This window comes from Mesoplodon mirus (genome assembly GCF_964341445.2).
Source record: "Mesoplodon mirus genome assembly, chromosome: 6".
NCBI lineage: Eukaryota > Metazoa > Chordata > Mammalia > Artiodactyla > Ziphiidae > Mesoplodon > Mesoplodon mirus.
The window spans coordinates 9072776-9098005 of NC_138982.1; the positions used below are offsets into that span (position 1 = coordinate 9072776).

The window sequence follows — 25230 nt, forward strand, 5'->3', positions numbered from 1 at the left end:
CGTCTGGGAGCTGGGCTTATGGAGTTGTTACAAGAGATAACTGACTTCTGTGGAGACGCGACCTTTAAACTGGGGTATCTACATCCATCTGGCGTGAGTCTTGTCTCCTGGCATCTGAGAGTTTATCTAGGGAGGCAAAGAAAACAGCTCATGGATAGCTGGTATGAACTGCTGCCAGATGGCTGCAAAGACTCCCAGAGAAGAAAGTGTGACATTGTGCCATTAAGCTCTGGTCCCTGTGCTATACAGTATCTTTCTGAGGATATTGGTACCAAGGGAGGCCTGTGATACTGTTAAGTCTGGATGTTTAGCTGCCCCTAAGACTCCCTAGTTGGCATTGCAGTTCTATTAATGCAGTGAATTGTAATCATTGTTTTTCTAATGTTAAATTAATCAAGTATTTCTGGGATAAACCCGACTTGATTGTCACCTATTTGGTTGGTTTGCTGGGATTTTTTTGGATAATATTTTGTTTAGGGTTTCTGCACCTATGTTCAGAAGTAAAATCAGACTAGTGGTTTTAGATCCTATTGTCTGCTGAAGTTTTGATGTTAAGATTATATTCATCTCATAAAAAGAATTGCTGAGTGTTACTTCTTTGTTTATACTCTGGAATAGTATATGTTAGATTGGCAGTGTTTGTCCCTTAGATGTTGGTAGACCTTCTAAGTAAAACTGTCTGGGCCTGGGGTTTTATCTGAAGAAAATTTTAAAATTAGGATTGAATTTCTTTAATGGTTATAAGACTATTTAGATATTCTATTTCTATTTGAGTCCAAGTGATAAGTCCTCACCCCCTGGCCATGAATTTGTCCACTTCGTCTAAGTTTCCAAATCTTCTGACATAAATGGCTCATAATATCCTCTTAACTGCTTTTTGAGAGTGCTTTAACATCTGTTGTAAGGTCTCTTTTCATGCCTAAATCATTTTCTTGTCCTTTTTTATGTTTTTTCTTGCTTAATCTTGTCAGTTTTGTCAATTATATGAGTCATTTGAGAGAACCAATTTTTTATTTTGTTAATTGTCTCTATTTATGATCCTATTTTATTCTTTATTCAATTTCTGCTTGTATGCTTATTTCCTCCAATTTTTAGAAGTGTATTCTGTTGTTCTTTTACTAACCTCCATAATTTGTATCAGTCACAGAATATTTTTCACCCTTTCTTTTAGAATATAAACATTTAAGGTTATAAACTGCATTCCACACATTTTAAAATTCAGTGTTTCTATTATTGTTCAGTTTTTAATATTTTCTATTTTCCATGACAGTTTCCTTTTGATCACGAGTTACTTAAAAGTACATTTCTCAATTTCCAACCTCAGGGTTTTTCTTCTTATTTTTTTAATTACTGTGTACTCTGTGCTATTAATTTCTAATTATTCATTGTTGCTGGAGAAGGATGTCTGTGCGACACTAGTTCTTTAAAAGGGATTTGTTTCATGGTGCAGTAAGTGGTCAAGTTTTGAAGTTGTTCCATACTGAGATTAAAAATGAGTTTTTGGGGAATTCCCTGGCGGTCCAGTGGTTAGGACTCTGTGCTCTCACTGACAAGGGCCCAGGTTTGATCCCTGGTCAGGAAACTAAGATCCCACAAGCCGCGTGGCATGGCCAAAAAAAAAAAAAAAAAAAAAAGAGCTTTTGGTTCTGTTTTATGTCCATCAGGTAAACCTAGTTAACTGTGTGCTTCAAATCTATATCTTTTCAGCTCGGTGCTTTGTGACCACATAGAATGGTGGGATAGGGAGGGTGGGAGGGAGAGAGATGCAAGAGGGAAGAGATATGGGGATGTATGTATACATATAGCTGATTCACTTTGTTATAAAGCAGAAACTAACACACCATTGTAAAGCAATTATACTCCAATAAAGATGTTATTAAAAAAATTATATCTTTTTTTGTTTCTTTTAAATCTGCCAATTACTGTGAGAAGTGTGTTAAAATCTCCCACTATGATGGTGAACTTGTCAATTTCCATTTCTACTATTCCAGACTTAGTTATATATTTTGAAGCCTATATTATATTGAAGGATAAAATATATATTTTAGTTACATATCTTTGCATGTTATTAGGTGCATGCAAATTTTAGAATTGTTATATCTCCTTGTAACCCTCTTCATCTTGAGAAATACCTTAAAGTCTATTTTTTTCCCTAATATGAATAAAGCCACTTCAGTCTTGTTTTTGTTAATATTTGCCTGGTATATTTATGTTTTTCTATCCTTTTCTTTTCAACTTCTTTGTGTCCTTATGCTTTAGGTGTCTCTTTCAAATAGCATATTGTTGTATTTTGTTTTTCTAATCCAGTCTGATAATCTTTGGCTTTTAACTTTTTAGTCTAGTTATATAAATTGGACTTATTGATACATTTTCATTTCTACTAGCATATGTTGTTCTATTTTCCCTTATTTCACTTTCTTTAATTTCTTACCTTTTTTTCCTCTGCTATTTTAAAATAAAATTTCAAACTCGGTATTCTTTTACGGTTACCTTAGATATTTTAACGTAAATCCGTAAGTCATCAAATTAATCAATATTTTTATCCTTCTCTTTTTCAATATAAAGGGCTTAGAACACTTAGGTCAAGTCTTTTTTTTAATGTTTGTTTTCCACATGAACTTACTATTTTTGCAAATTTGTTTGCATGCATATAAATATGTCCATGCATTTAAGCAAAAGAATTTTCTGGTTAATATTAGTTAGCTCATATTGGAGCTTCCTGATTAGTAGCTGTTTTATTATAGGGCTTTTCTTTAAAGAAGATTTTGTCATTAGTTTATTTCATTTAGTAGTCTGGAAGGTCTAATGGGAGCCTGGCAGAACTTTCCTACGGAAAGGAAAAAAAGAAGGTAACTTTCTTCCAACTAAGTTTAACCTTCAATCAAGTAAGTAATATGACAGAATTTAAGATTTGGGAACTTTGCAAGATTCTTATGTTTTTGTTATAGGAATTGAATTGAATTCAAAGGATGAAAATTAAGCTAGCAGGACCCCGTGAAACACATCAGAGAGTCTGGTTTATCATTTTGAAATTTGTTTTGTGATGGTTTAGTACAGTCACCCATTTGTTGGTTACATGTATTTGATTCCCCAAGTACAAATACCTAAAAAAGACCCCAAAACTTTATCAACTGTTCTTTAAAAAGAAACAAAAAATTTAAAAGAAATGATTCCTAAAAGAGAAAATAATATGGGACTCCAGAAGTCATCCGGTCTAACTCCTTCAATTTATAACTAAGGAAACTGAAGTTCAGTTAAAATAAATGATGTAATAAACAAGAAAAGAAATTAAGGGATGGTTGTTGGACCAGAAAGAGCCATGCCACTATTTAGTTTATGTCTGTTTTGAATAATTGAATTAAAAGACAAACCATTGCCATCTGTTATTAACCACTAAATCCCATCAACAGTTGTAAGTCTTGTGTCAGAGATGCCAGTGGTATGAATAGTCTGGATAACTTTTTACTTTACTGAGACTCCAGCCCCCACTCAGAAACCCATGGAAGTCTTTTCACTGGTTGTGCAGGAGGCTGATGGCTGCAAGCCTGCTGCCTGTAGTGCACCAATAAGAAGGTTCTACTAAAAGAGGAGACGTGCTAAAATCTTTAGTCGTCACCCCAAAGTCTCACAACATGCATTCTTGAAAGGTACCGATTTTTTGAGAGAAGTTTAGAATCCATCAGGATTCCACAGTTACATCCTGGCTGGGTACAGCGGCCCTGTGCCCTCAGCCAGTTGAGAAGGCTTTTTTCTAAAAGGTGGCACTGGCCAGGGAAGCCACCCACAGCCTCCTCTAGTTCATTCACTTCCTCAAGCTGGTGAGTGCCCTGGTACTGACGGGCATCCTGGTGGGAGAGTTTAGGAATGATTCCTGACCCTGCCAACCAGCCCCCATTCATTGCTTCTTGTGCTCCCTCAGCTGCCCAAACAGGATTCTACCTTTAGAACTTCTATTTTCTGCTCTTTGAGTGTCTGGTCACTTCTAGAGCTGGGAGTTATTGTTTTCACCCAAGAGAATATCTTCCCTTATTTCTAAAACTTTGCTTCAACTGCGAGAGACCTTGTGACCCAAGCCTGTGTTTATCCCTACTATCCTTTCTACCTTCCTTGGGTAGGGATGGTTGTTCCCTCTTCTGCAGCTCCTGGCCCACAACCTCCTGAGGGCTGGTTGCCACAATCATTGCAGGTGCTGCTGCCTTTTAAGCAGCTCTGTGCAAACGATGGGAACCCTTTCCCAGTTCTTCCATTACTGAGTGAGAAGAGGTCTTTCAAAGGCAGTGGCAGAATGCATCCCAGCTGATACAATCTCGTCCAGTTAACTAGGGATTAATAAGATAGGGTTGTCAGGCTCACTTCTAATTTCAAGTCCTATGAAACAACTAATTATGATTTAGGCTAGGAAAACAAAAACTGAACTCTGCAAGAGAAGAGGGTTTTCCTGTGGAGCAGAGAAGGCCTTTTCTAGTGGCAGTGAGGGCACTGGGGTTAGAATTAGGACTCCTGAGCTAGATTGCCCGTTCTGTCTCTTGGGAGATATGTGCTCTGCACAAGTCACTAAATATACCTGAGCTTCCATTTCTATCACAAAATGAAGGACCTGAATGAGATTCCTGAGGGACACCATTCTAGCTCGAACATTCTCTGGTTCTGCAGAGAAGAATTATAGTCTATTTACATTACTGAGTCCATCTAGTCCCTGCGGTTCTTGGAATGTTCTTTTAGCAAAGTATAAACTGATACAAGGACAACCTTATGTGTAAGCAGGGAACATTCTTTTTACAGTGTCCCACTTTCTATAAAAGCAAGTCTAATGGCTGTTATATAATCATTTAAAAATATTTTATTAAGCATTGATTTTTAAAATGCAAGAGAAGAATATCACAACTCAGAGCAAATGCTTGAAGGTAAAACAAATATCACTATAAATATTGCACGTATAAAATCTCTTTTTTACATCTTCACACACTCATTTCTAAAATATCCTTTTACAGAGATGTATAAATAAACTGCTTCCAAACTGTCAACGCTTGATACATTTAGTTTCTTATCACCTCACTAAGTGTGCAGGTTTCCAGTCGGCTCTCTGCTCTTCTTCTTTGCAGGCAACAGAACTTCCATCAGTGACACCGGAGCTCTCCTACCTACATCATGTGAAGAGTAAATCTCTCTGAATGCTCAATATTTCAGGTTATAAATTTTCTTTTCCTACTGAGAAAAAAATAGATCCTTCAAAGGCAGTGACAGAATGCAGCTTAAATGGACACAGTTCACTGTTAACATTGCTTGTTCTTCAAGGCGTCCAGGAGCTTCTGATTCTTGGTCTTGAACATCATGATAAAGCTGTTGGGCATGATTTTGCCTCTCCCATCTTCACCCACTTGGCCCATAATAATGTAGTTTAGACCTAAAAGAGAATATAAGATTAATTTTTTTCTCTGTGTGTGTTGGTTTGAAACAACTTCGACTATAACTCACCTCTAGGTAATTGCTCTGTAAATGGTATAATTAGACATTTATCCTATCTAGGATAAAATCTGGTTTAAGACTCTCATTGGGAAAAAATCTAAATGTAACTGAATAGCATGTTCCAGCTCTGCTAACACTAGGAAAGTGGATGGAATGATTCGATCCGGTCATGTCTAGCTCTGCAGAAGGTCTGATGTATTTACTGAGTGTCTGCTATGAACAATACACTGTTTCTGTGAAAGGCTCTCCTTCCTCAAGGGGCCTCCAGTGCTCCCCGACACGCCATCTTCAGATGGCCTCTCCTGGTGTCACAAGGCTTCTGGATCTCCCCAGGCATTTGGCAACTAATGATCCATTGTCTTCTGTTGTTGTCTTGAACTTTTTATTAACATCGCCAACATTTATACTATGTAAGTTTTTTGAGGGCATGGTTGGATCATATACTTCTTTCCATTCTTATAGTCCCTTGCAAAAAGGTAAGTACTAAAAAGTACTTTATTCTGTTAAACTATTTTTTATATATCAGTGTTTCTGGCTAAGGTAGGCCTAGACTGGGGCCCAAGCTGAGCTATGTAGGGTTCAACTCTGAAGATTTATACTGCTTCAGAAAAATGTCATAAAGGAAGTGTGTCTTACCACCCCCTTTATTCTCCCTCTCTCCCGTATGTCATAAGAGAAATATGTGTTTCCTTTTTCTCTTGCATAGGCCTTCCTCTGTGGGCCAACACTGGCATCATAGTGGTCTTGAGCCTGTGAAGGCTTGGTAGGATGAGCAGGTAGATGCCACCGAAAGGCTGGACTGCTAGCATCATTATGAGATTTGACCGTGTCTAGATGTGCATTATTTGCTGTTCCAGACAGCTCTGGAAAGAAGTGTTAGCTTTTACAGGGTCTTTGATATTCCCTCTAAAGAGTCAATGTGAGGCTGCTCGCCTTCCGACTTTTCTCAACAATCTGAATTCATAGTAAAGCTTTCTTGAAGTGGATATGCTATATTTCTGTGTGTGTGTGGCAGAGGTTTGGTTTGTTTCACTTGTAGGAGAGGTGTGTAACAAGACTGAGGAAAGAAATGAGCTGATATTGGACACAGAAATCATGGTATAGCACACAGTGGAATGCCAGGCATTATTGCCATGCTGAAAAAGAGATCTATACATGCTGTTGATGGAAAGCTGTCCACATATACATCACATGGGGGAAAAGTTTCAGTAGAACGTGTAGTATGATCCCTCTGTCTACGTGTGTATGTGCAGGCTTTATATGGATAGAACTTTGTGGAAGGAACTGTTCATTGTGCCTCTGGTGAAAGGGAAAGGGCTTCACTTTTTATTTTATATCCTTCTCTACTTATTTAAACTTTTTAAAAACCATAGAGCAGGGCTTCCCTGGTGGCAGTGGTTGGGAGTCCGCCTGCCGATGCACGGGACATGGGTTTGTGCCCTGGTCTGGGGGGATCCCACATGCCGCGGAGCGGCTGGGACTGTAAGCCATGGCCGCTGAGCCTAAGCGTCCAGAGCCTGTGCTCCGCAGCGGGAGAAGCCACAACAGTGAGAGGCCCGTGTACCGCAAAAACAAACAAACAAACAAACAAAAAACAAAAAAAAACCCCATAGAGCATACATTATTTTTATAAGTTAAAGAACCTGTTTAAAAAAAAAAAATCATGTACCTTTGGCTCTGGAGTAGCTTTTTTTTCCCCAAAATTTCTTAATAAACTCACCCCCGTCTATGGATTTAATAATCCTATATCTACAAATGAATCCCAAATCTTTCATTCTAGCCCATAGATACCTCTCTCTTCTGAACTCCGGCTCTGAATTTCCTGTTCCTTGATGGATATCTTCCTCTACACACAGCAGTGGCACCTTAAGTTCAATAATTCAAAATCTCTTTCTCCTGATGTGCTCCTTCTCTGTTCCCTACTGATCCAACTTCAAACGTTTCTTGGACTCATTGATCATTTCCATTACCTCGTCTCCTTCCACAAGTTACCGGAACTGGGATTGGAGCCCAATTCTGGCTGACTCCAAAGGCCCTCCTTCGAAACCACAAGTGGGCAATACAGTAGCCCTGACTTTACTTCCCCTAGACCAGCCATGGCATGGAAAGATCCATGATTTTCTCAGAGAGGCTCTCCCGTCCCCTTCTCTGCCCCTGAGCTCCCCTGGAAGAAAGACTGAAGTTTTCCTCTGACTCACCTCTTCTGAGGAGTGGGCACTGCTTGCAGGCCACGACGACCTTGGCACTCATGTTCTTGCCGGCTTGCTGAATTGCCAGATTTCCCTCTTTATAGATGTTGATGATCGAGACCGTGGCGTGCAAACTCCCACCTCGAGGGATGGTGGTGATAACAGTGCCGGCCAAGACTGCAAAAGAAAACGTTTTTGAACTAATGGGACAGTGAAGGCAAACGTAAGCAGAACTGAACGTAATTGTACATTTCTCTAAGTTTCAGATGGGAAACATTTTAATGTTAGAAAGAAGGTCCTCATAGAGCCATTGGATTTGATTCTGTACATTTGTCATCAAAATTCAGGTTGAAAAAAAGGAGTCGTGAAGCTGTAACGTTACCGCAGCTGTTAGGCGTTGATACTGAGTAGGAAAACCAAAATATCTGCCGAATTGCAGTCAGTTGCTGAGACAAGGACTCGTTCCAATGTTTCATCCGACGTATGGATCAATTACCAAATAAGGGATGGGCTCATGCGCCTCTACCTGTGAATACTCAACAGGACCTTGTACCTTTAGAGGTACTACCATACTAAGAGGCTGCATGATGGGGGTTTGAGCCACGAAGATCTGAGTCCTTGTGTCTGTGTGGGTGAGCACCTACCTTTCTGTGTCTCCCCCTGGTTCCTCTCTTTAGCTGGCCTCTCTCCTTGAACTTTTTTTTTTATAAAACACATATTTATTAAATGAAGAATCGGTCTTACAAATATCCACTCCCTTAAACCTTCTCCCAGGCTTCTACAGCAAATGACCAATTGCAGGTGCTGGAGGAAACTAAAGAGAATTAGAAGCAGCAGGTTGGGATGGAGGTGGGGAGAAGGAAGAGGGAAGATGGGGGTCAGAAGATAAAAGCCCCTTTCGGGCTTCCCTGGTGGCGCAGTGGTTGAGAGTCCGCCTGCCGATGCAGGAGACACAGGTTCGTGCCCCGGTCCAGGAAGATCCCACATGCCACGGAGCGGCTGGGCCCGTGAGCCATGGCCGCTGAGCCTGCACGTCCGGAGCCTGTGCTCCGTGACGGGAGAGGCCACAACATTGAGAGGCCCGCGTACCGCAAAAAAAAAAAAAAAAAAAAGAGTATCATAAAAGCAGTGAAGGTAATCAGGGTTAGCAAAAACCAGAATTGTTTTTGTTCCTTAGACCAACCCCCCCCTCATCCCTTATCTGTCTTCTCTCAGTGGATATCAGGTGCTTTCTCCTTGAACTCTGATTCATCCATAGATCCCCATCTCCCTCTAATGATCAGTAAATATCTGTCTTTTTCTGGGTCTTTCATATTCTCTTTTTTATCCATCCTGTTTAACGCATTTAACAAGTCAAAGTATAGAACTGAGGTATAACTTAAGACATTTTCTTGCTTACAAAAAAAAAAAAAACTCTAGCAAAATTCAGTTGCTTTTCATTATGTCACTCTCTCTTTTTACTATGTGACACTCAGAGAAGAGTCTCACTTCTGACCCACAGAAAGAAAGATGCTGTGTTTCTCAAAGGCGTGCTTTTGGCATTCTGGGGGTGGCGGGGGCAGGGGACATTCCATGTGAGGCAGGACTTGCGTTGAATGACTTTCTGATGAATCCTGTCTCTACCCAGAAAACCAGTAGCACCCGGCAGTTATTGTGACAATCAAAACCTACCCCTAGGGCTTCCCTGGTGGCGCAGTGGTTGACAGTCCGCCTGTCGATGCAGGGGACATGGGTTCGTGCCCCGGTCTGGGAGGATCCCACATGCTGCGGAGCGGCTGGGCCCGTGAGCCATGGCCGCTGAGCCTGTGCGTCCGGGGCCTGTGCTCCGCAATGGGAGAGGCCAAAACAGTGAGAGGCCTGCGTACCGCGAAAAAAAAAAAAAAAACCTACCCCTAAAGGAGTGTTACCAATGCTGGTTGGGAACCAATGGGCCACTGGTGATAGTATTGGGTCATTTTGCCATGGAAGTGAGTCACAGTGGAATAGATCGACTTTTGGACTTGGCTGATATGACCCGTTCAGGATAAAGTGAGAACTCACTGCTTACGTGGTGCGCAAAGCTCATAACATCAGAATTCTTCTCATGCCTTACTTTGACTCTTGGTCATGAATGTTTACTGCAAAACGTCAGTCAGTAGCCGAGTGAAATCAGGTGGCTCTGAAGGACAGGAAGGGAGATTTCCTTAAGCACCTCCTACAGAAGACCACACTGGGTGTGGGAGCCATGACACCTCGTGCTACTGGTTTTCATTTTCATGCCATTATTTGAATTTCAGCATGCAAACTCCAGTTAGATTTAGGGCGCTAGATTCTTTAGTGCCTTCATACCTTCTCTACAACATAGTCCGTCTGGGCTGCAGTTACCACTTGAAGGCATAAGAAAAAGCAAGCAAAGCCTCATCTGGGAGGCCCTTTGTTCTGGGTAACCTATTTAAAGGCCATACCAACTTTCTTTTCCGGCTAAGACTTCTCTTCGATGTTCTTTTTAAACATAACCAACATAATTAAACTTGGCATCTTTTGCTCTTTAGTGGTTTTCACAGAAGTGCAATTTTTTTTAATTGGAAAAAACTCTTAGAAATTCTAAGTCATTAAGTAATATCTCCTCAGGTTCCTGTTTATAAGAGTTTCCAAATGGATTTCAGATTTCCAAGTTTTAATTTAGTCCTTTGGAAGGACACTACAGAGGAAATACTTGAATTTCTTCTGAGAGAGGCCAGCTTGGACATGTTTCTAATTAACTTCAGTTGAACTACAGATGTGTGAAAAAGTACTCAGTACATGAAAACTATGTGAGAAAAAAGGGACACAGGTTTTTTCTGGAATACGGAGCCAGCCAGAATACACAGAACGGTAGTATCACATACCAGGAGTCAAATTATTAAGTTTATGTGGAAAATGTATATTTTCTGTGCATGAATTTTTCTCAGGTGTGAAATCTAACACTTCAAAAGGCGCAAGTCAACATACCCTAGTGTGTAAGAAAATATTTTCTTGGGTAAATGAAGAGTGTAACTGACCCTTTACCATCACATTCACGGCAATTCCTTTGAGATTAAGCATGCGGTTTCAGGTTTCTGATTAAAGAGGAAAGGCTGGGTTTTATTTCTTACCAAAGTTACTCAAGCAATAATTGCTCTCCAGCGTCCCCGTCCGTCTACACTTCTGCTGACACAGGGCCACGGTGGGTTTTAAACCTTCATTCAGAGAAGAAAGACATAAGATTCAGGAAAATGAATTCAAGTATAATTGGTGTTTAGATCTGAATCTACCAATTTAAAATTCCCATATATTTCCCTGAGCCACCAATCTGTCATTGCAATGAAATAATTAAAAAGCATGCAAAGGCAACACTTCATGCTACCAACCCCTGCTCTAATTTCTTCAGGGTAACTCAATACCCTCTGCTGAGTTTTAAACCTGAGATCAAAGATAACCCAAATTTAGCCCTATTCTCTTCTTCCTTTATATATAACTAATGCTGTAACCAAAAATAGATACAGTCTCATGTGCCCTGCTTAGAAAAACCCAGTACAACAAATATGAACACAGGAGATGTAGGTTAACTCCTCATTTTCCAAAAGGAATCCTATGGGTCTCCCCCTGAGGGTGGAGGGCACTTTCTTGGTGCATCTGAAATACACAGTCGCCCAAATGTGAGCAGTACAGGTTTCTGGGAACACTGCTCATGTGGTAAGGTGTGTTATAGCTGTAATTAGATGCAACCAATCACTAAACATTTATTTTGAGCCTGTAAGGATTATTAGTAAGGCATTATTCATTGCCTAGAAGGATCTTAAGAACCGAGAAGTAGACAAATTTGAAAGTACAACTAAACAGATAACCACAGTGGTTCTCAGTCAGGGGTGATTTTGCCCACTAGGTGACATTTGGTAATGCCTGGAAATATTTTTGGTGATCACAGCTAGGGGATGCCACTGGCATCTAGTGGGTATATAACCAGGGAGGCTGCTAGACGTCCTACAGTGAACAGGACAGCCCCCAACAGCAAAGAATTTTCTGGCCAAAAATGTAAATAGTGCCAAGGTTGAGAAACTGTAATATGATGAAACGAAATGAAATGAAATGAAATGAAAATAATCCTCATTATCATCATTAAAAATGTTTCCAAAATATTTCCTAATGATTCACTTCTATGTGGCAACATGCTAGGAAGAATTAAACAAAGCTGTCACAGAACAGTACTTGGTGGGTAAGAATTTACAACTGTAATATTGCCCTGCTAATATGTTCTAACTTTTCCGTGAATTTACTCTTAATTTGTACCCCTACTTAACTCCAAAAAGGATCCAAAGTGGATTATAGTATTAAAATATATACAATTTAATGGTAAAAGACACACAATTTAATGGTAAAATACACACAATAGCATATATATGGAGAAAGAGCTCAGAAAGCAGTTAGAGGGACTGTTGTTCTAGGAGTTGGGGACCTGAATTTACCTAATTTGCTGAGTCAAAAGGCAGTGGCGTTAGTGGTTCTCCCTGTCTGATGAAAGAGCATCTTTTCACGTGGGCCACTGGAAACCAGCTCCTTCTCGGCCTCGGAATGCTAGTCTGGAGGTTGGGTGGGTGTCCCCCACGGCCCCTTCTCTCCCTTCGGGACATGCCTACTCTCTTGCCTTTCAGCCATCAGCTGTCCCACCCTGACCCTCGCCCTGCTCCCATCCTCTCTGCTGCCCTGCACTCCCCAGCAGGGCACCTGGTTCTCAGCCCTCCTCTCCATGTGCTCCCGCGGCCGTGCCGGTGGGTCCTCCCTCCTCGGGGACGATCCCTCTCGGTGCCGCCACCCTCAGTCCCAGGCTTCCATGTCCTCCTGCTGAAGTCTCATCACCAATCGCCCAAACGTAGACACCCTGTCAGCCAGTGTAGCCTCCTCTCCTTCAAGGTTATTTAGTTACTCTCAGACTCTCATGAGTACTTGCTTTCTGTCTTCAGAGGTTCAACTCATTGACCCCTCGCATTCTTCCCACTCCGCCCTCCTGGCCCGTCTCTACTTCCTTAGCTACTCCACTGACTTTCCACAGTCTGTTATCTCACTTTCTTGACAATATGTTAAACTCCCTTTCCCCTCTGCCCTCCAACCCTTAGGAAGCCTGAAGGAGCCTCTGCGTCTCTTTCTGTGCCTGCACGTAGACAGCTGAGAACACAAATGGACCCTCGTCCAAGTGACAAGCTGTCTCCAATTTCCACAGCTGTTTTTCGGATTCTCCCAACCCCCCGGGGCTCCCACCTCCCTTCTTTCTCATTCTCAGCAGCTGACCTTGCCTATTTTCTGGGGAAAACAGAGATCATAGAAGAAAATGTTCTCGAAGCCCCACCAGACCTCCGAGCTGTCTTTATCTGCCCCCTCTCTTCTTTCCTCCCCGAGAGAGGAGCCTGCCCATGTCTGGTCTAAGGTCTGTCCTTCTGTGCGTCCTCCGGAGGTCAGACCCGCTCCTCTTTGTGGAAATTTCCTCTTCAGTTTATTCCTTCACTCTGCCCTTCTGTTCTCCTGCTGTGCCGGCTACTTCCCATTGGCTTTACCACGTTCACACCCTCCCTTAGGCTCGAACCTGTGGACTGAGTTCCTGGACTTAGTGTCAGTTTCCTCGCCTTGCTTCACACGCCCCTCACCCCCATCTGGCTTCTGCCTGCACAGCTCCACTCATAACCCTTGCCAGCATGTCCAGTAACCTCCACATCATGAAATCAGATGGTAACATTTTGGTCCTGCCGTTGTTTGAAGTCTCATCAACACTTGGCTCTTCTGACTACCCCCTTCTCAAAACACAGTCTTCCCTGGCCCCCGAGACACCTGGGTTCCCCCCACATCCACCGCCTCCCCTTGGCTGCTCTTTTCATTCTTCTCTGCCAGCAGATCCTCCTCTTTAAAGACCTGGAGTTTCTAGAGATTGAATTCCAGCCCTTCTTCTCCTTTCCCTGTAACCTCTCCCTAGGAAATAGCATTCTGCACCATGGTGTCAACCATGTATATGTTGAAGATTCAAATTTAAATCTCTTGCTTAAATCCCTCTTCTGGCCTGGAGGCCCGTAGATCTAACTGTCTACATAACAGCTCCATTTGCTTGTCTCACAGACACCTCTAACCCTACAAGAGCTCAGCTTAACTTATGAATCTACCCCTCAACCTATGACTCTCCTTCTATGAATGGTAACATTGTTCCTCTGAGTTATGCAAGCCAGGGACCCGGGAGGCATGCTTCTGGATCGCTCTAGTCCAATTAACCACCGAGCCCTGTCACTATCTCCCAAGGTCTCTGGCCTGCATAACTGTCAGTGTCTCTTGACCGTCTCTGTATTTCTGTCTGGTGCAGTTCCCCTGGACAACCCCAAGAACATGCTGACCCTCCTGACCCCTACAGTCCATTCACCTCACTGGGGCCTCACAGAGTGATCTTCGTAAAGTGTGAATCTAATCCTGGACTTTGCTTAAATCCACCAACAGCTTCCCCTGCACTTAGGATAAAACCCCAACTACTTAGAGCTTCAGTGGTGAGGTGGTGGGGCCTAAAGATGAACCCAGCAAGAGAGGCTACGAACAAAGTGCCAAGGGGTTTGGCCCTGTGCCGTCCAGTATGGCAGCCACTGGCCACGGAGGCTTTTAAATTTTAATTAAATTAAAAATTCAGATCTTTCGTAGCACTCGTCACATTTCAAGTGTTCAGCAGTGGCCACTGTATTGGATGGCACAGGTGGAGACAATGAATTTAAGTGGGAGAAGGACAGAGTCTGCTGTGTGTGTGTGTGTGTGTTTATGTATGGGGCATTCAGTGGGGAATTAAGACAGAGGAAGGGGACCCTAAGAGTGTGGCTACAGTTGCTGTGGACCATGCTTGGGAAAACAGGTGGAGAAGCAGAATTGAGACAGAAAATAATGTGATAGAAGTGAGTTACATTAGATATGTTTTCATTTAAATGTCTAGCAGTTACAAAACTCGAGGAGAAAATTACAAATTCATGTTTGCAGTTTCAGAGAAAGTTTAGGACTGGAGATAAAAGCTGGGGAACCACAAGATAAAAGCTGGGGAACCACGTGAGTGCGGACAGATAATTCACTGGAAAGAATAGGACACCAGGGTCCACTGAGATGGGCTGGAGAAATATTGCTGTAACATGTGGCAGTACACCTGCAGGCCACAAGGTGGCACACTGTGGAGTGCTCAGAAAAATCAGCCCTTCTAGAAGTGCCTGTACTCAGGACAGCCCTACTCAGGGTACCTGAAGAAAATGGTGGGCAGTAAAGCTGGGTTTATCTCAGCCTATTTCATATTTTAACCTTAGATCCTTCCTTCCCACTTTTTTTCTCCTCCCTGTATTCAGATTTTGAAATCTCAGGCCTGAAATCCTGGTGGGTGGAGCTGACAGGGTACAGAGACAAGATACAGGGACCCACACTTGCCCCTCCATTTCTTAGATAATACCAGAGTTTCCCGACTGGCTTCTATAATACCTCAAATATTTCTGTTTGATTTACTCCAATTTGAAAAAATAATACATTTTGTATGACACATTTTGGAGCATACCCCCTCCCAAAAAAGTCCAAATACTGGCAGATGTGAAAACAGGCAGGTATCAGAGCCCTGAAACTTTAACCTAAAACACTACGGTTCTATGTAATACAAAGTAAACATAATTTTATAAGTGCCAAGAAATAAAAAGTAGGCTTGTAATGATCTGTGCCAAAACAGGGTTCCTAGCATTTTTAAGTGACCATAATTTCCTTAGGTATCAGTTTAAAATTATTAGCTTCGATGCATTCTTACACCTTACACTTTTCTTTAATTCATGGAAGCATATTATTCTCTTCCATACGTTTTCATCTTCTTTAACTTATCTTAGTCTCAAGTATTTTCCTCTTATTTAATTGTTTTTCTACTTCAGAAGAAGTTTCCTTATACTCCTCAAGTCTGGGTACAAACCTCACGTGAGAAAACCTTACTTGTGGTCACAGGGAAGGCGGTGGTAACAGGTGGTGCAGTAGTCGCCGGCAATTTCTTTGGCCTGAATTTGTAGTGAGCGATAAACCCATCTGCCGTTAAACTCAAGTCTGAGAAAAACTGAATGAGAAGTTCATTTCTCTCAGATACAATTGGCCTAAAAGAAAAAAAGATGTAAATACATATATATTAAAAAATTTCTGACGATAGGTTATTCTTCGTTTAAACTGAAAAGCTGAAGTACTTAAAAAGATGATGGTCTTAATCTGCTCAGTATTAATGCAAATAGCTAACATTTACTGAACGTTTGCTCAGTTAGAAACGTGCTTTATGAAAACTCTTGAATTCTGTCTTCCCAACAACCCTGTTATTATCCCATTTTCATGGAATAGGCAAGTGAAGATCAGAGAGTTCGAGTGATTTGCCCAAGGCCCTCGGTTAGTTTCTGGGAGAGTCAGCATTTGAAAGGACCAGGTGCCTTTAGAGACGCTGGTAGACATTGGGACCAATGTAAACACTGAAGCTGCAGCTGGTTCCTCACAAGCACTGCAGGGTTTGGCCTGACTTGGCAACCACACAGCTTCTTTGAACTAAGACTCTGAGTTCCAGCTGGCCTGGGGAGCTAGGGATGCTGGCCCTGGGGAATCAGATGGAGAACTTCGGTGAACAAATTCCCACACCCTGTGAAGACACCACCAAAGGGATCACCTCAGTGGGCCGGTCACCTAGGGATAAGAAAGCCAGGCAGGGTTTAATGGGACTTTCATTTCATTGTTAATGAGAGTTCTTATGCGTGCCTGAAATGGAAACCTTTCTGTTTATAATCTGGGTAGCAAAATGCTGTGAAGGAGAAAGAGAAAGTGATTACTTTGTTTTGGTGGTCATGAAAGACATCATTAAGAATTCTAATTTTAAAGCAATTTTAGGGGCATGCTGGTACTAAAGGTTTAGTGGCGATAATAACTGAGGCTCAGAAGCTCTGTTAAATCTTACGGGATAACTATATTATACAAGACGGTAGTTTCATTTAATCTTGCTATTGTTATTTAAACAATGGTTTAAAAATGCTGTTTGGCTAATTTTATTTTAAAACTATTTAATTCAGAAGTGGAAAATTTATTTAATTGAGTTAATTGGTGGTTTGACTAAACTCCTTTTTTTGAGGCGTCTTCTCAGCTGAATCACTTCTTAGCCCTCACGGACAGTAAGTAATGAGGCAACCTATAAGCTATTTTGAGTGGAGTGGGTGGAGGGGAAGGTAGATCTGGACTTGACCCAACCAGTTAGAAAAACTGCAGGATCTTTTCTGTCCTGAAGGTTATTGCCTTCTTAGCCAAGGGATGAGACAAACCTAAGAGCAAGCGCTGTGACCCACATTTAGAGTTCCAGTCACAAAAGCGACCAAGGTCATTTAAATAATGCTTCTGAGAATCAAGCCTGGAACAGAAGTATTTTATCTTGCTTTTGAAAACACATTCCACTGAATAAATACAGTGTGCAGGGAACACAGTTCTCAACTACAAGTACAAACAAGACACGTTAATCTTGTTTAGATGATAAAATTACAAAAAGCACTTCTTATAAGCAGCAAAGAAAACCTTCAGATCCAACCAGGTCAGCCTTCTAGGCATGATGTTATAATCCTAGTGATCATTCACTGCCTTTTCTATGAACTAATCTTGGAAGCACGATATTGGAAGCTGAATTTTCTCAAGGAAGAGTCTTTTAGTAACAAAGATATGCTGCCACTGAGTTATGCTGCTACTGAGCTTTAGTATGAATGCGACAGAGTCACAGTGCCATAAATGTACTGAGGGCAGAGTGCTGCATCTGCAAATTAATGTTACAAATCGCTAGGAAGGCAAGGGGGCATCTCACTTGGACCCACTCCCCACTGGCAAATCCCAGGAATGGACTGAGGATGCTGACGGGCGTCTTATAGAGCCGGCTTATGTGAGCTGTCTCTGCCTTGTCATCCACAGCCTCTCTCTTCTTTAATCACTACAGCCAACCAGCCACCAAGTCCTGCCAATTTTGCCTCCTAAGTATTCCTTGATCCACCTCCTCTTCATCTCTACCACCCTTCGCTACCACCTCAGCTTTCCCGGGACCACTGCTACAGCCTCCTTGCCAGCTCCCTGCTCCTCTTGTCTAAGGGCGGGCGTTCTAGAAGCCCCGGTCCTGTCACTTCCCCTAACTGCGCTTCGAGAGTCCCCATGTCTGCAGGACGTGGAACCCAACTCCACTCTCCGCCTCCTTGCTCTCTGGGCACCCACTCAAGGTTCAGGCTCCAGAATAGCATATATCTCCCCTGTGGATCTTTAATAACAGAGTCCCCTCTGCTTGGAATGAGTCTGTCCTAAGTTCTGCCTCTAACTCTCACTCTTGCTTCAAGACTCAGCTTCAAGAGGCATAATCTCTTTTCCCAAACCTCCCCTGACCTCCCACCACTTGTCCCGACTGGACCAAAGGACTCCTTGTCAGAAATCCACCAGGACATTCCATTGCCAATCTACCTATCTGCCTTGTTTTGGTCCTTCCCACTACTTACCTCTGTATCTTTTATTTTATCTTTGTGTTCCAGGTCCTTAGCATCATGTCTGCCACACGGCTAGGGTACATATAGTAAATGTTTCTGAACTGAATCCAATGGTATCGATACTGATTTGAACCAGGCACAGGGATGCTGATGTGATGTCCCCATTGCCCCCACCCACCCTGAGTTTTGTGCTTCTCCTTTCCTTTTGTCTGCAGATTTACTCAAACATATGCATCGTGAAACCAGATATTCTATAGGTTTGCATTTTTTAAAACTTGATATAAATGAAAGAGTATAGTGTGTCTTTTTCTGTTATTTTTTTCACCCTCAACACTATAGCTGTGAGATTCATCCACTGTGCTCAGGGCTGTATAGTGTGAACTATAACAGAATCGAACTATTCTCTTGTTGATAAACATTGTGCTGTTCACTCTCCCCCCAGTACAAATAATATTAATGAGAACATTCTTGTATATGTCTTGTGATGCACAGGGACAAAACTGTCCATGAAGAGAGTAGGGTATATGCCCTATACCAGGTCAGAGGATACAGGCTTATTTTCAAATTAAAAAAAAATTGTTTATTTTTGGCTGTGTTGGGTCTTTGTTGCTGCGTGCAGGCTTTCTCTAGTTGTGTCCAGTGGGGGCTACTCTTTGTTGCGGTGTGCGGGCTTCTCACTCCGACGGCTTCTCTTGTTGCGGAGCACGGGCTCTAGGCGTGCGGGCTTCAGTAGTTGTGGCACGTGGGCTCAGTAGTTGTGGTTTGTGGGGTCTAGAGTACAGGCTCAGTAGTTGTGATGCATGGGCTTAGTTGCTCTGCGGCATGTGGGATCTTCCCGGACCAGGGCTCTAACCCGTGTCCCCTGCATTGGCAGGCGGATTCTTAACTACTGCGCCACTAGGGAAGTCCTTATTTTCAATTTTATTAGATACTGCCAAACTGATTTCCAAAGTGATTGTACCAATTTACATTCTTGTCAAAGATTTATTCACTGTGCAGATTTCTTCTTTGGGGAATGCCTTTTCATGTCTTTTGTCCATTTTTTCTGAGTTGTTATCTTTTCCTTAATAATTTTTAAGGATTTCTTGATATGTTTTGGAACCTAGACCTAGGTCTTTGTCAAATATATCAAACATTTTACAAATATCTGTTTCCGTTTTGTGTCTTCTCTTTTCCCTCTCTTTAAGGTGTATTTTGATGAGCAGAAATTCTCATTTCAGTTCCCAATCCATCTGTAATTGATGTTTGTGTGCTATTAGATATGAATACAATTCATTTTTCCCATAGAAGCAAAAGTTGTCCCTGCCTCATTCTTCAATAGGGTCATCCTTTATCTGCTGATCTGTGCGTCTCTGGGATATGTCTAATCTGCAGAGACATGTGGATATGTTTCTGGCCTCTCTTTGATGTTTTCATTGGTCAATTTTTCTACCTCTGTTAAAACCACACTCTGTCTTAATTACAACAGCTTTCTGACCTGGCTCTGCCATGGTTGGTCAAATCCCCCTGCCAGTTCCTTCTCCTTCAAAACTGTCTTAGTTTTGTCCCCTCCCCTAGCAATGCCATGTACATTTTACAGCTGGACTGTCAGTTTTAATGGAAAGCCAATCTTTAAAATTTTTAGATACTACTGATTTTTCCTATTCATTTGAATAGTACATAGCTCCATTTATTTAGGTCTTATTAAAATATCTTTTAGTAACGTTTTATAATTTTCTCTGTTAAGGACTTGTACATGATTTGTTAGATTAATTCTTGAGTTTTTTTTTTTGTTATTGCTATTAAGATACCTTTTAAAAATACAAACTTTTTTATTCAAGCTATTTAAGATAGTCTTATATAAGTTAATGTTTTCAACTAATAAAAACATAAGTTTACAAGTCACACTTTAATTTGGTAATATATAAAATTAAATTAATAGATTTTTCTAAATTCAAACCAACCTTGAACTCCTGGTCATAAAGTATTTTTTGATTGTTAGATTTGGCTTGCTAATATTTTTTCTTTTAGGATTTATTTTTCATCACATTCATAAGTGAGATTGATCTTCAGTATTCTTTTCTTTGTCCTTATCTTGTTTTGGTGTCACTATACTAGCCTTGTAAAATTTGTTGTGGAACAATCCCTATTTCTCTCTGGAAGAATCTGTGCAGTGTTGGAATTATCTGTTCCTCAAATGTTGGTTAGAACTCATGGAGGAAAACAACCGGGGCCTGTTTTTTTCCTCCCTTGATAGGAAGACTTTTCAACTACAGATCAAATTTCTTTAATCGTTATTCTGGCTTTTTCTTTTTCCTGCGTCCATTTTGCTTAAAAAAAAAAAAAAAGAAAAGTGTTCTCTCCAATGGTTGGATGCAGTGTTCTCTATCCATTAGACCAAGCCTGTTGCCTTCAAATCGTCTACATCCTAATTTCCCATATTGAAAGAGATGTGTTAAAAATCTCCTACTGTAACAGTGGACTTTGTAGATTTGTCTTTTAATTTTTATTATTTTTCTGAATTAGATATTTTGATGTGCATACAAGTTTATAATTATTATACTTTCCTGATAAACTGCACCTTTTATCATTATATAGGAACTATTTCAGAACTGCTTTCTGCCTAAAATTCTTTTCCCTGATATCAATAAAGCTATGCCAGTTTTCTTTCAGTTAGCATTTGCTTACAATAGATTTTTCTATCCTTTCATTCTCAAATACTCTGTGTTCTTATTTTTTGGAGACGTGTCTTATAAACAGCATATAAATGGATTTTACTTTGTTATCCAGCCTGACACTCTTTGTCTTTTCATCAATGATTTGATCCATCTGCGTTTATATTGATTACAGGTACATCTAGATATATTTCTATGGTCTCCTTTGGTGCTTTTTTTAAAAAAAAAAAATCTTTATTTATTTATTTATTTATTTTTGGCTGTAGTAATGTCATTGCCACTTTTCCTAGTACTGTATGTGATGGTGTGAAATATCTTGCACCAAAACAGTCATGTGTTGCACCAAAATACAGCACAGCGGAGTTAAGTAACTTGCCCAATGTCATGTATCTAATAAGCGGCAGAGCTCTTAGCTCCATAAATATTTGCTGATAAATGCACAGTACCTTTCAGGCTCACTCAGCAAGAATTTGAGCAACAATGCGAGGCAGCGTAAAGCCCCCAAAGTCCAGGACAGGTAAAATCACCTCAATCTGTCATAAGCTTCCAGGTTTCCTCATCTGGATTCCCAATAATCAGCTCCCTAGTTTTTGCTCAGAATTTTCCTCATTCCACTCTGATGCTTCAGCTCCCCCCTTGCAGGGCAGTGAGGTATCCAGGTCAGGTCTTTGGCTCAGCATCTGCCCCAGGGGCATCACCAACGCTACTTCGGTTTATCTGTTTGGCTGCCAAGCCCTCTCTACACTCTTGCTAATGTTGCCTCGCTCTCTTGGTTGGCTACTCTTTGTGTTGATGATGTACAGGACTCCACTGCCATGGAACCCAAGAATTTGAGAACAAAACAACACCACAAAATCTTCCAGAAAATACAATATAATTGGGCAATTTAATAAGAAACAAGTTTAGAGCTCCTAAAATATTAATGAAATAAAACAGGTGCTACTCACGCAGGAGGGCTGTCGCCACAATACTTCCCAATTCTTTCAGCGTCATTGATCTCCCCACCGTTAAACACGGCCACATAATCATACCGGCAGTAGTTATCACGCTCAACATCAAACTTCTCAAACTTTAATTCTATAAGCTTTAGTGAAAGCACAACATTAGAAGTATCAGAAGAGCAGTGCGGAACAAACTCAAACAGTCTTCCTCTCCCCAGATTTGTAGGGTACCACGATTTTCCTTCTTAAAAAAACGTATTCACCGTGTTTGAATTTTTTCTTAGTGTTTACATACTTATTAGTTATCAAAATTGTGGTATTCTTTTGCTTTCATTTTTAATCATTCCTAAAGACCATCTCAAGCCCAAATCAATCCTAATTAGGATCTTAAACGTGGGAACTCTGTTCACTTACAGTTAAGAAAGTTTAAAAACACTATATAACCCCAGAAACCTATGTTAAGACTTAAATTGAGCTTGTGTTGGAGTGGGAAGCGGGGCTATACACCAACTTCATTCTTCTCTAGAGGAAAACTAATAGAAATAAAAATATTACCTACAATGTCCCCTATAGTAGTATGTGTTGGGGTGCGTGGACACAACAGTTCCCCTTTCAAGAAAACGAGACTCACATTCCCACCACATGTAAAGAAGTCAAATTCTTTAGGACCAGAGGTTCAGGGAAGTGGGAACTGATTATGATGTCTTCTGGAAGTATGTTTGAAAACGGTGCCTGCCAAACACATTCTACTTGGTGATCTGGTTGATTTTTTAAGAGATTGCATAGAAGCATGGATACACCCAGCCGCTCCGCAGCATGTGGGATCTTCCCAGACCGGGGCACGAACCCTCGTCCCCTGCATCGGCAGGCGGACTCTCAACCACTGCGCCACCAGGGAAGCCCTCGAATCAATAAGAATTTTTGATGTCAGAGCAATCATTCCCCTCATAAGCAGATTTTTCAAGACTCCCTCCAACATGTGAATCAGAGGAAGTCTCACTGGGTTCATAAATACCCATGGCACCCAGAGAGCTGGTCCCCACTCTTGCTGGATGGCGGGTGGGCAGGCAACCCTCCTTGTTGCTTATGGAATATAATAGGCATCAACTCCTGTTAGGACAGGCACACTGTTACTAGTTGTTAGCTAGCAAAGACTTAGACACAGTAATGTGGGTGAAGGTGATAACAGCAATGGCACCACAGAGAGACACAGAGGTAAAGTGTGGCTTTGAACATCATTGCCACTTATCTACATATTTATCCACTTTTAAAAAGTCAGCACCAGTGATGGGTGAATAATTGCTTATTCATACTTAACACTGCTTTAAGTTATATTAAAATATTTCCTCTTTGGGTCCTGTAACTCCTTACCGGTTAGTAATAAAATGTGTTCTAGGTTATTAAAAAATTGGCTGAACTTTTTCTACTTAGAAATTAGTCACACAACTTTTGAGGAGAAAATAAAAATAAGTAAATAGTTAGGAGGGTAAAGGGAAAGCTATGATTTTTTAAAAAGTAAGTCTTTAATAGAAGAAAATGCCCAGAGATTTACATAGAAATTACTTAGGACTTAACTTTCTCATATTATTTTTCTCATTTGGACAGTTTCCAGTGATTTCAGACACTACAACCATGATTAAAAACTCAGCTGGCTGAAGCCAAAAGTCATATAAATAAGATAAAACCCAAATTTAAGTTTAAATAATCCAAGAGAAAAACGTTGGAAAAAAGATGCTAAATTGTAATCTGTGAGTATAATTAAATTCAACTTATTTAATCTAACATATTTATAAATGACACAGAGAGAAAAATGATCAATACAATCTCAAGAATTACATGATGGCTTAAATGTTTGAGAAATTTAATTTTTAAATTTATTTTAAACTATAAAATGTTTAATAGATCTATAGAATCTTTCATTATCAAATAAATGAACATATTTTTCATCTTAAAAATAAAACTGAATTTGGGGATTATGATCAAAGTGTGTGAAGTGTGTGTGTGTGTGTATGTGTGTACTCAAATCACTATCTTGCAGGGTATATTTACCTGAATAATTTTCCACTAAAGAAATGAATATATGTCAAATAATATTTGTGTAAGCAATACAAAAGATCAATTTAGAAAAGTTTTTTTAACAGTATTATAATGCTCACCATACAGTGTTTTGATTTAAGTCTATAATATTTGTAATAATAACAATTTTTTAAAAGTTGTTTTCAGAATTCCACAACATAAGCTTGGTCTATTCTCATGCTAAGTTCTACCCTGCGATTAATATCTGAAAGTGGTCCCCAAAAAGGGTAAAAATTCATACAACCACATACTAATAAACAATGGAAAACTTCTCTGTTGATTGTTTTAGAGCAATGAATAAAGTTATTTGTGGGGAAACTACACAAATTTTATTTTAAACAACAACCAAAAAAAAAACCAAAACAAAACACACACCACCAGTTTTCTCATCAGACACCTTGTTCTTAGAAAAGATGATGTGGTACGCTTGCACTGGCCTTGTTAAAGTGAAGCATTCAGGCTGTTTCTGATTTGGTGACTAAGAGGGCCATTATCAGGACATAATGCTCTGTGAGCAAATGGTAACCCGAAGTGTACATGTACTTGGGGATTTGTTATGCTCCCATGGTTATTCACTGCTGCTTATAACCCCATGCTTACAACATCTTCCACAGGGTTAAACAATCTCATGTGGAATTGGCAGACCATTTGTATTTCAAAACCTGTTTTGAAAAATCCAATTCTATAATAGGAAATTAAATCCATGACTTTGCATGTCAAATGGCACAAAGGCAATTTTAACCTGGGCCTTTGCATGAAGAAATACTGTGTCCAGGGGGTCTTCCTCACCCTGTATCTTTAACAGTTCACACTAATTCACACATGCATACTTTCTTCATGTTTTCAGGGAATCTTACCTGATTCTTTGGGGCTACAATGTGCCACACACAAGAGACTCCTGCAGGGTAATCACGGTCTGGCCAGTTGGGGGTTTTAAAAGAGCCGGAAGGTCTTTCAAGGAGTCCTCCACAATACTGATCCCCTGAAGTTATTAAAAATGAAAAAAGAAAATCCAAGTTTATGGCAATGCAACCATGGGGAAATTAGGAATTTGGAATATTGATACTATAATAAAGACAGTGGCAGATGCTTTTAAATTTTCTCTTAAAAAAATGATTAGTCTCCTCTAAACCCACCCCCCTCCCTAACACACACACACACACACACACACACACACACACAGACACACACACACACACACAGACACAGAATGATCTCTAGGTTACCTGACATATCATATCAGCACAAGAGAGAGAAGGAGTGAAATCAGGGCCATAGCTTCCCTCCTTTTTCCCATTTTTTTGGATGAGACAAAACATTTGGGCATGCACTCATTCAGAAATCATGCAGGCTCATTAGAACTCTCAAGGCAGGGGTATTATTTACTAATAATATTTTTGTCCAT

General features: G+C 40.7%; 1 protein-coding gene across 1 annotated transcript in view; it reads right to left on the reverse strand.

The window, feature by feature from the left end:
* Nucleotides 1–4825: 4825 nt before the first annotated feature.
* PCOLCE2 (procollagen C-endopeptidase enhancer 2) overlaps nt 4826–25230 on the reverse strand; it is a 67896-nt gene continuing 47491 nt past the window's right edge. Inside the window, exons 4-9 of the mRNA XM_082624976.1 lie at nt 24683–24807; nt 21756–21892; nt 15618–15772; nt 10769–10852; nt 7665–7832; nt 4826–5404 (exon numbers count right to left, since the gene is read on the reverse strand). Coding sequence (XP_082481102.1) covers nt 5274–5404; nt 7665–7832; nt 10769–10852; nt 15618–15772; nt 21756–21892; nt 24683–24807 — 800 coding nt within the window. The 3' untranslated portion in view covers nt 4826–5273. The remainder of the gene's footprint in view (nt 5405–7664; nt 7833–10768; nt 10853–15617; nt 15773–21755; nt 21893–24682; nt 24808–25230) is intronic.